Source organism: Xenopus laevis, chromosome 3S (genome assembly GCF_017654675.1).
Source record: "Xenopus laevis strain J_2021 chromosome 3S, Xenopus_laevis_v10.1, whole genome shotgun sequence".
In the NCBI taxonomy this organism is placed as follows: Eukaryota; Metazoa; Chordata; class Amphibia; order Anura; family Pipidae; genus Xenopus; species Xenopus laevis.
This window is the reverse complement of record NC_054376.1, coordinates 77,088,002-77,106,064: the sequence shown is the minus strand read 5'-3', so window position 1 is coordinate 77,106,064 and position 18,063 is coordinate 77,088,002. Positions and strand designations below refer to the sequence as shown.

The 18,063-nt window shown below is 38.1% G+C and overlaps 1 protein-coding gene across 2 annotated transcripts; it reads right to left on the bottom strand.

Moving 5' to 3' along the window:
• Window positions 1–4,309: 4,309 nt before the first annotated feature.
• trabd.S (TraB domain containing S homeolog) lies at window positions 4,310–17,821 on the bottom strand. 2 transcript variants are annotated; one of them, XM_018255822.2, is made up of 10 exons: window positions 17,660–17,821; window positions 13,521–13,561; window positions 12,757–12,802; window positions 10,476–10,642; window positions 10,054–10,194; window positions 8,709–8,819; window positions 8,066–8,205; window positions 7,029–7,201; window positions 5,371–5,482; window positions 4,310–5,011 (listed from the first exon to the last, which is right to left on the bottom strand). In XM_018255822.2, exons 2-10 carry the CDS (start codon window positions 13,542–13,544, stop codon window positions 4,840–4,842), a joined length of 1,086 nt encoding a protein of 361 aa, XP_018111311.1. In that variant the 5' UTR covers window positions 13,545–13,561; window positions 17,660–17,821; the 3' UTR covers window positions 4,310–4,839. The 2 variants fall into 2 exon arrangements, with proteins under 2 accessions (XP_018111311.1, XP_018111310.1); XM_018255821.2 differs by having other exon boundaries at window positions 12,739–12,802; window positions 17,660–17,819.
• Between the last annotated feature and the right edge of the window lie 242 nt (window positions 17,822–18,063).

Here is an 18,063-nt window from a genome sequence, read left to right as displayed (position 1 = left end):
ACCACCTCTGCCTTCAACAGCGGATTTCCACAGTGATCTACAGGCCGTATTGCAGCAAAAGGTTAGTATTTACAGTATACAATATATAATTAAAGAACAAGGCAAGTTAACAGTGTTAATTTGGCTTGGTCCATCGTACCCTAGCCTTTCCTCAAACGCTAATATTTAAAGCTTAAAATTTTGGCATCTGAGCATAAATGTTCTGAAATTTTACTTTAAAGGAGAAGCAAACCCTTAATAAAAAAACCCCACCCCCTACCCTACATAGACCCCCCTCCTCTCCAACCTAGCTGCCCCCCCGAACAAATGTCCCTAACGCTTTAATTACCCCTCCGTGCAGATTCTGTCCAGCGAAGTTCACGGGCGCTATTTTCAGCCTCTTCGGTAATCTTCGGAATGAGACCGGTGATTCTTCAATTTTTGACGCATGTGTAGTTGTCGTAATACATAAAATTGCTCCAACTGCGCATGCGCCGCTTCGCCAATCTCATTCAGATGATTACTGCAGAGAAGAAGATGGCTGCCGTGAACTCCGCTGGACAGAATCTGCATGGAAGGGTAAGCAAAGAGTTAGGGGCATTTGCCGGGGGGAGGGGGCAACAGCTAGGCTGGGGGGAGGAGGGTCTATGTAGGGTAGGGTTTTTTTTAATAAGGGTTTGTTTCTCCTTTAAAGGAAAACTATACCCCCCAAACAATGTAGGTCTCTATTAAAAGATACTGAGTAAAACAGCTCATGTGTAAAACCCTGCTTCATGTAAATGAACCATTATCATAATAATATACTTTTCTAGTAATTGCCATTTTAAAAAATAAGGGCCGCCCCCTGAGATCGTAAGATTCACTGTGCACACATACAAACCACATGTAAGGTCACATGAGCCAATTAACAGACAGAGTTCTGCCTTTTGCTTTCTCACTTCTTCCTGTTACAGTTAGTGTTGTAGTATTTCTGGTCAGGTGATCTCTGAGGCAGCACAGATAGAGTCACAAAATGGTGGTTCAAGGCAAGAGATGTAAAAGGGTAATATTTATGTAAATATATATTTCAGTTTGGTAAGATTCTTTAATATGTCATTCAATTTGATATAAACTATCTGTTGCTTAAGTATTCATTTTGGGGGTATAGTTTTCCTTTAAGCACTCATGTTCATGGTCACCACTTTGACTGGTGACACATGGATATGCATGCCATTAATTGCTAGCTCTTTCTCATGCACAGCCAACACAGCGTATGTGCTAATACAACCGGTTGCAAGTAAAAGGAAAGTAGATCAAAGCCTTTCTCCCGACTGGGAGCATGTTTGAAAATAAATAAAATTTTTTGAAATGTTAACTTGCCCTTTAAAGATAAATGGATTGTTTAGTTTTGCATTCTAGCACAGGGAAGTTATATTTTTTCCTGAGCACAGCAACCCTTCAACAAAAGGTATGACCCTAAACTTCTAGACTGCTTTTTAGGTGACAGATTCCTTTCTTTCCCCAATTCCCAGTGACATCATTTGCACAACCAGTAAGGAATTTAAGAATGTGCAATTAGAAACTGGTACATCATTGTAGGTTTATCACACGATGCTAAAATTAGAAGACCTGTGCCAGAATGAGAGAGAGCAGCATAATTTAAATGAGACTGGTATGATCTGTCTATATCATGAATATTAGCTAAATGAGCTAAAGGTATGGGATCAGTGATCTGGAGACCTGTTATCCAGAAAGAATTACTGAAAGTTTATCTCCCATAGACTCCATTTTATGTAATAAAATATTTGATCCAACTAATATATATATAATTGTCCTTATTGGAAGCAAAATCAGCCTATTGGGTTTAATGTTAACAATTTTCTAGTAGACTGAAGGTATGAAGATCCAAATTACGCAAAGATCCTTTATGCTGAAAACCCCAGGTCCCAAGCAATTTGGATAACAGATCCCATACCTGTACTGCTTAGTAGAACTCTACTTCCACAGCCTTTTTTTTTTAAAATTATAACAATATTGCAAAATAAGGGGCTGGCTTTGGATACTAGCAAAAACAATGTTACCATTAACTTTTGGCAAAAAAAAAAAAAAAAAATATTTAAGGCTCAGGTTTTTAATACCTGTCAATCATTCTTGCTCAACGATAAACATCTAGTTGGTCATGTAGATGCATTAAAACCTGAGAGCACAGCTCAAATGTTTGCACTATTGGGACATAACCATGTGCAAATATATAAATGAATCATAAGTTCTACAGGTAGAGCAAAGCAGGGCAGGCCTTAGTAATATGAATTAATGGCATAATTTAAGTTTCCAAGAATGTGAACCTTAAAGGGAAAAAAGGTCATGTGTCCCAAGTTAGGCCTTCTGGGAAAGCAGAGTACAGTGCTTGCTAAATGTGTACATTCTGGTGTTTTTTTGGATTTTTGAATTCATCAAAATGTTTTTGTAATCAAAACGTATCAGTAGTAATATCCGAATTAAAACAAAATCAAGCTACATTTGGAAATGTGCCCCCCCCCTCAAAAAAGATATCAACACTACAATTGTACAAACTGTGCTAATTATTTTAAAGGATTCTTAAATTACCATTTCCAGAATGCTTGTAGAAGACAATGATTGTAAATTATAGTATCAAGTGGAAAGTCAAGACTGAGCAAACCACATTAACCAAGTAATTGATAATCAATCTTCATCTTGTATTGTGTTACTCTAAAAAAAATTATGTTTAAATATTTTTAACAAGACCTACAGGCTTGTACAACCCAATGGTAAATGTAGCCATACATGCCCAGTGAAGTTGGGGGACAGTTTGAACATACCACCTTTATAGTCAGTATGTGCAAACTGCAGATCATATTTGCCCATGCCCCTTTTTACATGCATATCCAGATCTCAAAATGTCCAATTGTTTGGCCCACAAGACGATAAATTCCATAACTTCAAAACTTACAGTTCTAAAGCTTTTAACTGAGAATGTTATGAAAGGCACTGTATGGCAGGGTACACTGATAACATTCCGGCTTAGCCTGCCATGGTTCAAAAGGCACTGGGAGCACAGCTCCTACATGTTGACAATTACATTTAAGTTTCTCTCTTAGTAAAAGATCTTATTTCATATTGGAGCTATTCTGAAAACAAAAAATATTAAAAGCAAATGTTGTTCTAAACAAAATGACTTTTTTTTTTTATACACAGTATGGTCACATGTGCAATACCTACCTAACATACCTAGGTCATTAGTGGTTCATAAGATATAAGGCATGGTCTCACATCTTTTGTTTTGGGCATTTTTCAATGTGGACAATATTCTAAGCACAAACAATGTTCACAAAGCACCATATTTTGTCCCACACTGTACCTGCTCCCTTAGGAGATGTCTACAGAATGGTGTACTCTTGAATTTAACAGTGTGGCACTTAGAAGAGAAGGCACATGGACAGAAGAATGTCCTTTCCTTGGCCATTATTCATGGTTCACAAGGAGAAATAAGCTTCACAGTCCTGTACTTAACATCAGAGTAAAGAAGGTTAAGATAGGTGCAAATGGAACAAAGGTGTAGAGCAGGCGTCCCCAACCTTTTTTACCTGTGAGCCAAATTCAATTGTAAAAAGAGTTGGGGAGCAACACAAGCATGAAAAAGCCCCAGGGGTGCCAAGCAAGTGCTGTGATTGGCTACTTGGCAGAACACCTGGTTTTTATGCACCAAAACTTGCCTCTTAGCCAAGAATTCAAAAATACGCTTCTGATTTGAGGCCACTGGTAGCAACATCCAAGGGGTAGGGGAGCAACATGTTGCTCATGAGCTACTGTTTGGGGTCCACTGGTGTAGAGCATACTTGAACTGCATCAAGCACAAGTGCTATGTGTATTGCACATTAATGAATATATCTTGCTTCTGGCATTTGTAGATAAGCCCTTCTATGTTGTTTGGGTATGCACAAACTTATAAGACATTTTGAGAACTGATAGTAAAGTAGGAGAGCACTGGTGTTTTGCTAGAGTCTCTGGTCAGTTTCATCATACGCAACTGCATATGAGGCAATATGACTGCGGCAACCTTCTTCAGAAAGAACCCAAACTTAACTTCAGGTTGCTGCATCCCATTTTAATGACAAAAATGGGCTTCCCATTTCACACTTAAACAGTCTTGCAAGGGAATGCAGACATTGCATAAACAGTTATTATGCCACATGCAATACATTTCCCTTTCTCTTGGATGGAATTTCTGATCACTATGGTTCTTCCTAAGAGTACTTTGGAATTTTATGTTCTAAACAATGCCAAATTTTGTTTAGAAAAGCAGGAAAGTTAGATTCCACTCATATCTGTATCATCAAAAAAGAAAATTTTTGGTTTAATACAGTTCATTAAGTTTAAATAAAGCTACTGCCTAAGCTGAACCTGCCTAGTAATTAAGCAAATCTGACACTACATATGTAACATAGTAACAGTAAGTTAGGTTGGAAAAAGACACATGTCCATCAAATTCAACCTTTTGACTTTTTTTTTAACCTGCCTAACTGCCAGTTGATCCAGAGGAATATATATGGATGTCACAGGTTTAGTGTGAGCATGAGCAAATCAATTGTTTTAGGATAATTTGGTAAAAGCACAACTGAATACTTTTATATCAGTTAACCACATACTGTACCTTTTGGACCATGTAGACCATTTACATAAACAAATAGTCAACATACGTTTAAATGTAAACTGCAGGACCGAGCTGGTGGAGAATAGAAACAGTCAATTTAAAAAATGACCTGTAAACCACGGTCCTGCAACAAATATTAGTGCAGCTCATTTTTCACTACCACCTTTTCCTCAGGTCATAGGAGATCTGTCAGAAGCGACACCCTTATTTCAGTGGCCCATTTGGTTGAGTCTTCGAAGGCAATACTGTGTAGCTGGCACGGAGAGTATAATTCGCACAGTCCTTTTGCTAATACAGTAACAACTGTAACCAAGAAGGCCAAAAAAGGTAAGCTTTGCAGCAAATGCAACAGCCTTGCTCAATGTTGATGGTGGAGGTATACTGTAAAATGGAGAAAAAAAATCACTATACGGAATTCACTGTTTGTTTCTGTTCCCATGAAGGGGACAAGATCCATGTACCTAACAGTCTGTTGGGTCAGCAGCTCTAAGCTAAGAGCATATTTAGTCATGCGTGAAAGTTTGTGAACCCTTTAAAATTTTCTATATTTTTATATGAATTTGATCTAAAACATCTGATTTTCAAACAAATCCTAAAAGTAGATGAAGAAAACCTAGTTAAATAAATGATTTATTGAAAAAAAAAGATGCAATAACATATCTGCTTGTAGCAAAAGTGTGGTAGCAACATTCTGCACAAACTGAAGCTATTTTTATTGGCTAAACAGGATAGATGCATACCTCATAATTTCCTGGATGTTTAATTCACGATCCCAGTTCCTCTCTATTCCAGGCACATGTCCCATTCCAACTACTCCAACAACAACAGACGGGATACTTTTTCTTGGTTCAGCTAGGTATATTAAGTAGTAAAAAAAAATGTTCTATGAACAAACAGCCTCAATAACAAATTGCACAAAAACAAATCACACTAAAAAGCAACAAACACAAAAGTGCATGCTTCTTATGCAAATCATAAGAGAGAAGATGAAGATAGAATTAAAAAGAATGTGAACACATAGACTGGCCTCATGAAGGAAGTGGTACAATAAATAATGGTATCTGACACATGATACACTTTATTAACACTAAGGCTATGGTACATTGCACAACAATAATTTTCCTGCTGGCATAATTTTTGCTCAGTGGGCAGCAAAACCCTCAATACTGACCTTCCATATCTTTCATTGTAATCCCTCTGCCAGTGCAAGTGGAAATCAGATGGTTAGCACTCAAAGGGGTATATTTATCAAAGAGTGAAGTTAGAGATCACCACAGTCCTAAGTGAAATTCCACCACTCTCTATTTATTTCTATGGGATTTTGAAAGGCGTATTTATTAAAGGATGAACTTTCACCCATTGAAAAAATCCCATTGAAATGAATGGAGAGTGGCGGAATTTCACCCAGGAGGAATGTGACGATCTCTAACTTCACTATTTGATAAATATACCCCAATGACATGGAAGAAAGCATTGTGAAGTGATAACTAAACGGACTGCTCTGGCTGGGTAAGGGTGATTTAGAATGAAAGTCTATGGAGGGTAAATTAAGAGTTTTGCCACAATTTCCAGTATTTTCTATAATTTAAATATGGGTTAGAAGGTGCATCAATGTTATAGAAGCACAAACAATTTGACAGCGTAGGTTCCATAACTGCAAGTCATCCTTATTGCTAATTTTTCAGTAGGAGCCAGAGCTTTGGGGCACAAAATTTACCTACTCTAATTATTTAATAATTAACACATAATATACTGTTATACTTGTAAAAGCTGTGTGTTTGCTTTAGAAAGACTACTATAGTTTATACAAATAAGCTGCTGTTGAAGCCAGAACAAAAAAATTAGAAAAGGCACACGTTACATAGCACAAAGATAATCTCTATCCAACACAATGGTGTTTTACCTGTTTTGCTATGTAACCTGTGCCTTTTCTTTTTTTTATTTCAGTCTGAATGGCTGACCCCATGGCTACATAACAGCTTGTTTATATAAAGTATAGTTGTGTTTCTGAAGCAAACACTAGTTTTACCAGTGCAGAGCAATACTAAATTATATTTTAATTACTTTGATAGACGTTCAGTTTTTTTGTGTTACTGTTCCTTTAAAAACACAGGAGTCAAAGGTACCATAAACTGAGGAGTTGGAGGATTTATGTACAAATGCCACAGCCTTGATGAAAGCGGATTCATGCCTGCACAAATTTTAATTGCTGACATGCCCTCAGCTTGTACTGGCTCTTAGCAGGTGTCCCTCACAGTTGAGAGCACTGTGTTTTATTGACTACTGTTTTATTTACAACAGAATCACCACTGTTAGGTTGAAGCCAGTGTATGAAATACAGATTAGTAATGCCACACTCACACAGGCAGGACAAGTACAGTAGATAACAGAGCATTACTTTCTGAGGCACGAGGTAGTTCAGTTGGTCTAGCAGCTTGCTTTAGCATGTAGGCGAGATAAATATCTCTCTCTGAGACTATAGTACGATGGAGGTCAGGAAATTCCCCTATCATTTCTGCCATCATCTGTTCCAGCAAGTCCTTCTGCTTACATTTTTCAACATCATCCTCACTGGAAGAAAGAAATGTAGGTATACCCAATTATAAGTATATTAAATTGTATTTTACCTTTAAGTTAATACAGGTATGGGACCTATTATCCAGAATGCTTGGGACCTGGGGCTTTCCGGATAACAGGTCTTTCCATAATTTAGAACTTCATACCTTAAGTCTACTAGATAATCATGTAAACATGAATTAAATCCAATAGGCTGGTTTTGCTTCCAATAAGGATTAATTATATCTTAGTTGGGATCAACTGTAAAGTACTGTTTTATTATTACAGAGAAAAAGTAAATAGTTTTTAAAAATTAGTATTATTTGATTATAATGGAGTCTATGGGAGACGGCCTTTCCATAATTCAGAACTTTCTGGATAACGGGTTTCCGGATAACGGATCCTATACCTGTACTAAGACTTAGAGATCATATACTACTTCCATGGAGAGAAGTAACTGGTCTGTAGTTTATGTTACATATCCCAGTTTTACTCATATAATTTTTCGTTATCTCATAAGAGTTTTTTGGCAGTGCAATTAAACCTTTGATTACTGGGTGAAATGTGCTGTAAATTAAGCTGCAAAGGACCTGGCTTCTAGCAAAAAAACAGAAAACAAAAAAAACTTAACTTTCTTTGGGACCTTAAATAGTAACCATAATTTACAGAAATAAATGACTTTGATTTTACTTTTATCATTTAAAATGACATAGTATTCTTTGGATACCAAAGATATTAATAAATGATTGGTATATTGTACCAAAGTAACCCAACTCCAACATAACATCAGTCCTGAAAACACTGTTACTACAATCATCAAAAAATTATTGCAAAATTATGGCAATATATAGTAACCAGAACACAGTTTGTTTTTCATACCTGATAGGATCAGATAGAGAACACAATCCCCAAGCAAGTTTCATCTTTTGCCATATTGATAGTGCAGCTATGGCTCTCTTAAATGTTACTGGAATAGGTCTGTCACCCAAGTGGAATTTGCAGAAAGGAACTTTACTTGCCTACAAGAAATGTCAGTTACAATAACAATGCTAGACATTTTGCAGATAAGAGGCAGAGGACTACTGGATTTGGCATCACAAATGTACAGTTATTAATGAGTTTTTGGTATTCAAACAAATGCATTCATCAAATTGGTTTCCAAAACTGGCTATTGCTGAAATCCCTGGTTGGGACAGAGCATGCCAAATAATGGAAATTTTGTAAGTAAAGCTTGAACCAAGCTAATATAAAGTCCACTGCTTTGCCCAACAGAAAAGGTTTTTGAATCAGTCTGTACCCTAGAAAAACTGTCAACAAAACATAATGGTTATAAGTGGGGAACCATGGTCTTCTTGTGGGGGGTCAATGGGACTACAGGGAAGATCAGATATTTATTTAGTCTTAGACATTATAAAATGGCAGATCCTCCAGAGTAGCTTTAAGACACAATCACCGTAAAATATGAGGCCTAATGACAGGTTTCACAAAAAGTTTTTTTGGTTACGAAAATAACAGAACATACTTCTTTGAAAGCCTCTCGGAATTCCCCACCAGGGGCCATTCCCAATTGTTCCGTGATGTGAGCAGACACCTTCAGCAGGAGAATCTGCATGAGACCAGACATGACGCCATTCTGGTAAAAAGCAATAAAAACATTTAGTATTAACAGAAGCATAATAAGGGTAAGGTCACACTGGGCGATTTGGGGAGACTTAGTCTCCTGGCGACTAATCGCCTTGTATTTGCGGCAACCAATCTCCCCAATGCCTTACCTCTGTGTTGTGCCGGCTAAAATAAAAAATTGCCTATGGCATGGCACATGCGTCGCTTCGTATTCCGAAGTCACCCAAAGTTGCTTCACGAGGAATCTTCGGGCGACTTCGGAATACCAAGTGACGCGTGTGCCATGCCGCAGGCGATTTTTCATTTTAGCTGGCGCAAGACAGAGGTAAGGCATTTGGGGAGATTGGTCTTCGCAAAGACGAGGCAATTAGTTGCCAGGCGACTAAATCTCCCCAAATCGGCCAGTGTGACCTTACCCTAAGAAGTTGTTAAATGTATAATCACAGTTAAGATAATACAGACTAAGAGTAGAGCCACTTTTCGAGCTTATGTACAGTAATTTGGTTTCAATCGTTACTGCAGGAGAGACCAAAGCAATAAGTAGAAATTTGCAGTATAATATATTCAGTTAACTATTAATCAACTATTTAAACCATGCAATGCTTTGATGCCACATGAACCATCTAATAGAGCTGTACAACGAACAATGGCTATTTTGCAACAGTGGGACTTTCCAAGTACTTTGGTTATCACAGATGAAAGAAGATTATAAGGCTGCAAGATAAAACTTTTTGAAACTGATTGCAGCTGTTTGATGTACAACATATGGGCAAAAAAATGCTTCTTGAAGTTGCTTTGCATGGTATAGACATGTTACATTTTCCTGTCAGAAAGGGCTACTTTCTACATGCAAGTAAGAAGCGTTGCACAGTATCAATCTTCCAAATAGCGATACTTGTTTCAGGTAGTACCGTATGTGCCACACTTGCTCAGAATAAGTAAAAATCTATATTGTTCAACATTATGTCATTGTAGAATAGAATGGGGAAATGTACCTAATGGATCTATATGTATTGATAAATAAAAATGTTATGCTTTCTTTAATACATTATTAGTGTTACCTCTGGTCAGATGTTTTCTCTCCAATTAAACTAAAATATAACTTATATGGCACCTCTTGCTTCTCACTTTTGCTTTCCCTTAGCTCCATTCTGTTCTTTAAGAGCTCCACCTATCTAGTAAGCTTTAAATCCGCCAACCCCCACTAGAAAGAAAAAAAAAAAAGAATGAAAAGAAATTGGTACCTGTTTAATCGCTTGATGAAGTTTTTCCAGGTTGATTTCTTTAGCTTCTTTAAGCAGTGTTTCTTCATCCATCTTTAACATGGATACTCTATACTGGCAAAGTTCAACTACAACAACATCTGGCTGGACTTCTTGGATGGTCTAAGAACAGACATTGCTATTTTAATACTTAAGAGAAACATTTATTTACCTTCTAAGCTCTGACTGAGGCTAATAGGCACTGACTAATAGGCACTGTTAACTCTTTTCATTCCCAAAATGCACATAACAGCCTTTTTGTTAGGCCACAGCCCTAAGCACAAGTATATAAATTCTGCTGCTACAATTCTGCTGTAGAATGACAAAGTACTGTCCAGTCTGTTGATATTAAACTGACAATACACTCATGATAAAAACTCATGTGATGTAGTCTGTAATCATACCTTAACCACATCTTGTTTGCTGCTGTCGCTAAAGTGGGCAGTGCCTACAATATAGACTTTGCTCCCTTCTTCAGTAGTAAATTCTGTCACAGTATCTGGAAGAGATGGGCGCTTCTGTCTTTTCTTCATTTTCAATTCCCATAGGATTCTGAAGGCATCCTCATCAGCTTAAGTAAGAAAAAAGAAATGTCTTAGGGTCAGGGCACACGCTCAGATTCGGGGAGATTAGTCTCCCGCCGGCTAGAATGCAAATCGTCGGCGGGATGGCACTAGGAGCGACTTGTTTTCTGAAGTCGCCAGAAGTTGCCTCACGAGGAAACTTCAAAAAACGAATCGCTCTGAGTGCCATCCCGCTGGCGATTTAGATTCTAGCCGATGGGAGGCAGTTCAGGGACATCAGTCACCCCGAAGAAGAGATTTGTCGCCGAGCGACTAATCTCTCCGAATCTGAGCTTGTGCCGCGACCCTAAGAGGGACATTTTTATAGCCATGCTAAAAGAACTAAAAGGGCTTCCTGTGTACGGTAATGGTATCTTAAGCAATGTGATTTACTTTTCTTCTGAAAAAGTCCTCTTTTGTGCTTGCATGGGAAAATGTATTTGTGGTTAGCCATGTGATTTTTTTTATTTAATTACCTGCCAAAACAACAGTTCCACATTTATACACTCAAATGTAATGTAATCTATGTTAATTTTAAAGAGGGGTGTGCCACAACAATGTCACATACTTCCTGCTTTGCCACACTCACTAATTACAATGTCCATTTTAACAAATTTGCCAGGTTGTGAAAGTTTGAACACATTTCTGAGAGTTTTAGGCTAGGACTACACGGCCGACATTGATGCGATCCGACGCTGGGCGACTAAACGCACGCATCAAGTCGGATGCGACAGGAACAAGGTAAATAATGTAAAGTTGGATAGTGTCGCAACGGTGATGCGACTGTCGGATGCAGCTTGCAGCGTTTGCATACGACTTGACGCGTGCGTTTAGTCGTCCAGCGTTGGATCGCATCAATGTTGGCCATGTAGTCCTAGCCTTAGGGCCATGGTTTATGTGTTATAACAGTTTTGCTAATGAAGGTGAAATTGCCGTTTAAGCTGTGATTGTTAATTCTCCCAAGAGACCTGCTTAGCTTAAATAGTTACCATTGTTTCTTTGCTTATCTTAAATTGTTACAAATGTATCAGAGTGCAGCTTCTCTGTGTTTTGGGCTCTCTGCGAAAAAGCCTTTTATTTTAATTAAGTTTCAGAAATGTTGTATCTTTTTCTGGCATTCATGCAGGAGATCAGAGAGCAACTCAGGACGTCAGTAAGAATCCCGGGACTGCGGACTGAGCTGTCAAAATCGGGACTGTCCCGCAGAAAACAAGACAGTTGGGAGGTATGAAATCCCTTCACCCAAGTCCCCTTAATTGATCCCCTACACCACCGTGGGTTACAGACACCATCTTGTGCTGCTTTAGATTCTCTATTTTTAGAGCTTGCCAGCTGAGCATGGTCAGTAACAGATATGTCCGGATTGGCTTCAACTGTACATGGTCTTGTATGGTAAGTGTTTTCAACCTGAGAGAAGAAGATCCAAAGTTGGGCTTGTCAACCTGGTATTTTTATAGCAAATAAAAAAAAAAAAAGACACTTTTGATAGTAATATGTGGTGCATAGAGGAGTGCCTATGGAGAAGACCTGAGGTTGAGGGTGGAGGGTTTCATTCTTCTTTAAAAGATGTTTCAATGTTAGCCATGAGATGTGATATTGAATAGCTTATTACAACACACTGTTCTGAGAAAGCACCTTATTAGTAACCATTATGGTATGTGGCATGTCATGTACCTCGAAAATGTCTTAATATCTCTTTGAATCATTGGGAGCATCTCTCTGTGAAAGTTGCTCCATCATATGTGGGCTCAAAGTATTCTTGAACTGCTTTAAGATATGTATTTCTCAGCTGTTCTTAGGCTAAGGGCACACATTAGTTTGCTGCGCTTCTCTCCACCTAATGAATATTAAAAGGCACCTGTTGCCAAAATATATTATCCCCAACCAAAGGTGCGGGCTGAAATAAGTTGGAAGAACAGCTTCCCCATGTATGCGGGTACACAGAGCAAAGTGGAGATATCAGATTCAAATAACCTCATTAATATTTATTAGGCATAGAGAAGTGTAGCAAACGCATGTGTGCCATAAGCCATATGGTATTCTTTTATAAACTGGCTATTTAGCAGACATGTTTTGCCATGATGGCCTGAAACCAAATACTTACAGATGTTGTTTGGTATACCTAAAGACTCCCTGGGTGCATCTTCTGGCACTGGCTCTGCAGCAACCTGAAAATAACACATAACATATGCTAAAAAGTATTAATTCTTTTCATTGTATTCAAGGTTTGCTAAAAACATTTTTTAGACGCTTTAGAAGATACATTTGCAGCAAGAAGATAATTATATTTACATATGCTGCTCTGTTACATGTTCAAAAAAAACCCACTGAGTGTGCTTCAGAAGACCTAATTCAATTAATATATAGAAATGGATGATTCTATCAGACCTCACTTGGTATAAAAGAAAATCGATATACAATACTATTTTCCCCAAGGGAATATATATTGCTCTTGGACTGATAAGAACATGAACATATATTGAAGCCCCTACAAATTATCCCATCTGTAGTGTAACAGCTGGGGAGAGAAGGAATATTTTGTGCACAGGCAGAGACACCTTTCAGAACCAAAAGGCCAAAGGCACAGCAGGCCTTTATCAGAATACCAGTTACACAATAGTTTTTATCCTTCAGCAAAACAGAAAGACATTCAATTTTATTATTGTTTACAAAATAGGTCACAAGCACACAAACATTGCTCGGAATGTCAGTTTAGAAAAACTGAAAAAAATGCTGTTTAAGATGGCAGACTCTGTCTGTTAGAACTAGGCAAAATTAAAACAAAATTAAATTTTAATATGATGAAAGTCAAAGCTGTGTTGCTTGAAATATGGCACGCATGTTGTCCAGCGTATTGTTAGTTCAAAATCTATAGTGCCAGCATACCTCTCGCTGTCGATTCTCCGTCATTCCAAGAAAGATGCAACCTGTGAAAATAAGAGGCACGGTCAAAAACCATTTATTTTACTTTGCAGAACTAAACCCACCTACTTAAAGGGATACTGTCATGGGAAAAAATTTTTTTTTCAAAATGAATCAGTTAATAGTACTGCTTCAGCAGAATTCTGCACTGAAATCCATTTCTCAAAAGAGCAAACAGATTTTTTTATATTAAATTTTGAAATCTGAAATTTCCCAGCTGCCCCAAGTCATAAAAGCAAATACACCAATTTTACAAGTGCAGGCAACAGTATATTATACTGTCATTCCTTTAAAAAAAAACAAAAAAAAAAAAACACTTTCATTCTTAGAAGTTACTGTTCCTTTAATTATATGTAAAAATAAATCTATATCACTTTATTTTTTATATCTATCAATTTTGTTTTTTTTCACTTTATTATTGGTGCCTATATCCTCGCCTTAACATAAAAAAGCAAAATAGTGGCTGTTATTCAGAATCCCTATTCAGTATTTAATCAGATGTTTTTATGTGGTTTGCCAAGTTTATTAAATTGATAAGGATAAAGTTGTGCTAGCTCTATTTCTATTGTTCTTGTCAATGAAAGAGGATAATATTGCCAAGTGGAAGACTACAGTCTTAAGGGCAATGACACATGAGGAGATTAGTCATCCAAAACAAATATCCTCTGTGGATGACTAATTTCCTCCAAATGATTTCCCACTGGCGGTAAAGTAAATCACTGGTGGTAAAGCATATGTGTGGCTTCATTTTTCATCAGACCCAAAATGCTGCATATGTTTTAACACTGGCGAATCACTTTATTGATGGAGGAAAGAATTTCACCATGTAAAATGGCGTGCCAATGAAAATGAAATGGCCTGTTCACAGAATACCATGCTCCAAATACACTTAAGTCATATTCCATTAGGCCAAAGACCCATCCATGACCCACCCAAATACCATCTACCCCCAAGCCCCACTCAATTCATGAACTATGAATCACACTTTAACATCTCTTGGGGACTTGTGTTGGGGGCACATGTAAATCAAAACCCCTGACAGCAGAACCCTCCACCCAAGGCATATATAAATGTTTTCTTTCCTGCATGTATATTATTTTACATACGGTCTCCACCCAAATATCATAATGGACTAGCAATAAAAAGATAGTATGTTCTTAATCAGGTTCATGCAGCCACTAGTACAGGTATAGTGTCGATAAGGAGGATGATTTTGAAAAGATACCTGAAACCAGATTTTTTGGGGTTAAGAAGCCCCTTAAAGTCAAATGCCCTGTGATATTTCAGAGATTTTTTCTGACTTACAGCTGATAAAAATGCAGCACAGAGCCACTGTGATGATACAGTTTGCATCATGTAAATAAGGCGTTCCAACATCAATGGACATACATTTATTATAATAGATAATATAATTGACCTGGATAAATATAAGCAGTGTGGATGAAAGACAATTTGTTTCATAAATCGGTAGTTACTGTTTTATTACATGTACCCATTCCTACAAATTATTTGCATATCCAAAGTTAATGTTCTTTTTGTTCCAGCTAAAAAAAAAAATCAAAAAAAACTTAGCACAACTGCTATGAGTATAACCTTGAATAAATAATGGGAACAAAAGTAAAGGCTGGTCACACAATAAACTATATTTTTTAACTAAGGTACATTAAATTACATTTAATTGCTTATAGTTACTTTAAAAATGGCACATTTGCAGTATATTAAAGGGCACCAATTATACCAAAATACCTTCCCCCTTTGTAGATGTGCGCTAAGAGCAATAACAGAAACAATACTACTTTGGGCAGAAAATTAAGTGATATGCCACCCATACTGGGAGGGAGATCCCAAAGTTTATACAAGATACACTGACTTCTGTACAGGTGGTAACCTGCAACACAGTGGGTAAAGACTCTTAGACCCCTAGAATTTTTCAGCTAGAATTTGGCAGCCTTTGTCAAGGGATTAATTTTTTTTTTGTGTGTGCAAACCTGATATATGATATTGTGAGTGTTTGGTTACTCTATGTAGGGGTAATTTTAGGGAGGATCTCCACGGGCGATTTTGGAGCGATCCGACGCGCTGCGCAAACATGCAGGCGTCAAATCGGATGCGACGGAAATATGGTAAGGGAATGCATTGTCAGATGGTGTCGCTTGATGTCCGACACGACTGTCGGATGCAGACTCAGCGCGCAGCGTCTGCATCCGACAGTCGTGTCAGATCAACGATGAGACACCATTCAACAATGCTACTATTTACCTTATTTCTGTCGCATCCAACGTGAATATGTGAATAACATATATAATTTAAGATTTACTTTAAAAGTTATAATCTTTTAACCTGCCTAGATCCTCTGCTAGTGCTGTTTAAGAGCAATAACAAACTTCATTAGAAAGCTAAATCTCACTTTAAACCGGTTTTGTCCACCCAGAGACCTTCCTTCTGCTATTCATCTCTAACTCCCAGCAGCATATTGCTGAGGAAACCAATGTTAAAGGCCACAGGATGAGTATACTTCTATACTTCTCTAAACTAAATTTTTATGTCAATTCTACAATTTACAGGGGTATCTGCACCTAAAGTGGAATCGCAAAAATCTTTTTACTGTTTAAAAGAATCAATTTGGCAATTACAATAATGCTTACAAAAACAGTCCACATATATAACAGTAATATACATACCACCCAATGGTGTGTACACGACAGAAAGAAAGCAACAAGGAGCGGATAAACCTGCCAAAAATGAGAATAACCCCAACGTTTTGGCAGCCTTTGGGATTCATTTTTTTTTTTTGAGTGTGCAAACCTGATATTTGATATTGTGAGTGTTTTGTTACTCTATGTAGGGGTAAATTTAGGGAGGATCTCCACGGACGATTTTGGAGCGATCCGATGTGCTGCGCAAACATGCAGGCGCCAAATTGGATGCAATGGAAATAAGGTAAGTGAATGCATTGTCGGATGGTGTCGCAGCGTTGATCAGACACGACTGTCGGATGCAGACTTGGCGCGCAGCGTCTGCATCCGACAGTCGTTTCGGATCAACGATGAGACACCATCCGACAATGCATTCACTTACCTTATTTCCATTGCATCCAATTTGGCGCCTGCATGTTTGCGCAGCACATCAGATCGCTTACCTTTTTCTGTCGCATCCGTCGTGATGCCTGCGTCTTTGCGCAGTGCATCGGATTGCGCGGGAATTGTCCGTGTAGTCCTACCCTTAGGCTTTTTTGCACCTCTAAATATATATTGCCAAAAATGTTTTCTATTAGTGTGCTCTCCATTTATCTATATTTCTGTATCTGCACCTAAATACTTTTTTTTTTTGCATAATAAAAAGTTCTAGGCAACTGTGTAGCATACATTAAAGATTTCAGTAAATGTAGTATCTGCTTGTTCCTTTCTGGTTTCTGACATTTAAAAGAATGTCGTCAGTTCTCCTCCAGGTCAGCAGCAGTATTTCAGAGAACATAGATGGCCAGGCAGATACTGCGTTCAAAGGCAAATAATATAAACATATAGCTTTAAAATAATTGACATTTTTTAATGAATATTGCTTAGAGTTACATTTTGTTTCATTATAGTAAAGTTTTTGGGTGGATGACCCAATTTAATGACAATGTTCCACACTCACAAGCTGATGCCAAACCTGGACTCCCTGCAGCCTCAGACAAGTAACTGTGGGAACAAGTTTGTTGCTAAAATCAGAGAACAACACTTAAAATCTTTTCCATTAAACTGGGGTCCTAATTCACAGCACCTTAAAAACAAAAATGAAGCCTCCCCGTCTAAATTACTAAGTAGTTGTCAGAGAAGCAACGTAACAGCGCAGCACAGTCATACACACTCTCACACATACACACTCACAGGCAATATGTGAAGGGCAAGGTTTTTATACAAAAGCTTACATCAGCCGCCTGACTGGTATTGCTGCAATATATGATAAACATGTGAATGACGCCCTACTCCTATATACCGGCTAAGCATTTGCAAGAACTGCAGAAGGGGAACACCAACAGACAACAAACTTGGAAACATATGGCATGACAGCCCGGCATGTTATGGGCGCCTAAAAGCCTTAACATTGCAGATGAAGCCTACCGCCTGCTGCGGGACACTCCAGATTTTCATAACACAACTCGCAGCCCTGGGTTGTTGCGTAAAATGTCCCGGATCGCCGTTGAAATTACTATCTCCTTTGCAGCTGACGGCCAGCTCATCCGGAATACAGTAGCATCAGGTCTCATCTCGCGAGATTGTGACATCACGACTACAATTAGCTAAGCGCAGTGACGCGGCGGCAAGTAGTCGCATGAGCGTGTGCTGCTGGTAATGCGTGGTCACTGCATAACGCTTACCTCCCAACATTTTGGAAATAAAAAGAGGGACAAAAAAGTTGGCGCACATAGCGCATTGACATTTTGGCCACGCCCATTTTTGTGGCCACACCCCTAATTACCATGTTCATTTTACAAAATTTGTCAGGTTTTGACTGTTTGAAGTAG

Bases quoted from the DNA above. Each gene is read 5' to 3' on its own strand.
- trabd.S (XM_018255821.2), bottom strand. From the start codon at position 13,544: ATGACGGAGAATCGACAGCGAGAG. The intron at 7,202-8,065 runs GTATGAAAAACA...TCTTTCTTCCAG, and splicing joins TCTCTATCTGATCCTATCAG to TGAGGATGATGTTGAAAAAT. The intron at 5,012-5,370 runs GTATGCATCTAT...TCCATTTTACAG, and splicing joins AACATCCAGGAAATTATGAG to TATACCTCCACCATCAACAT.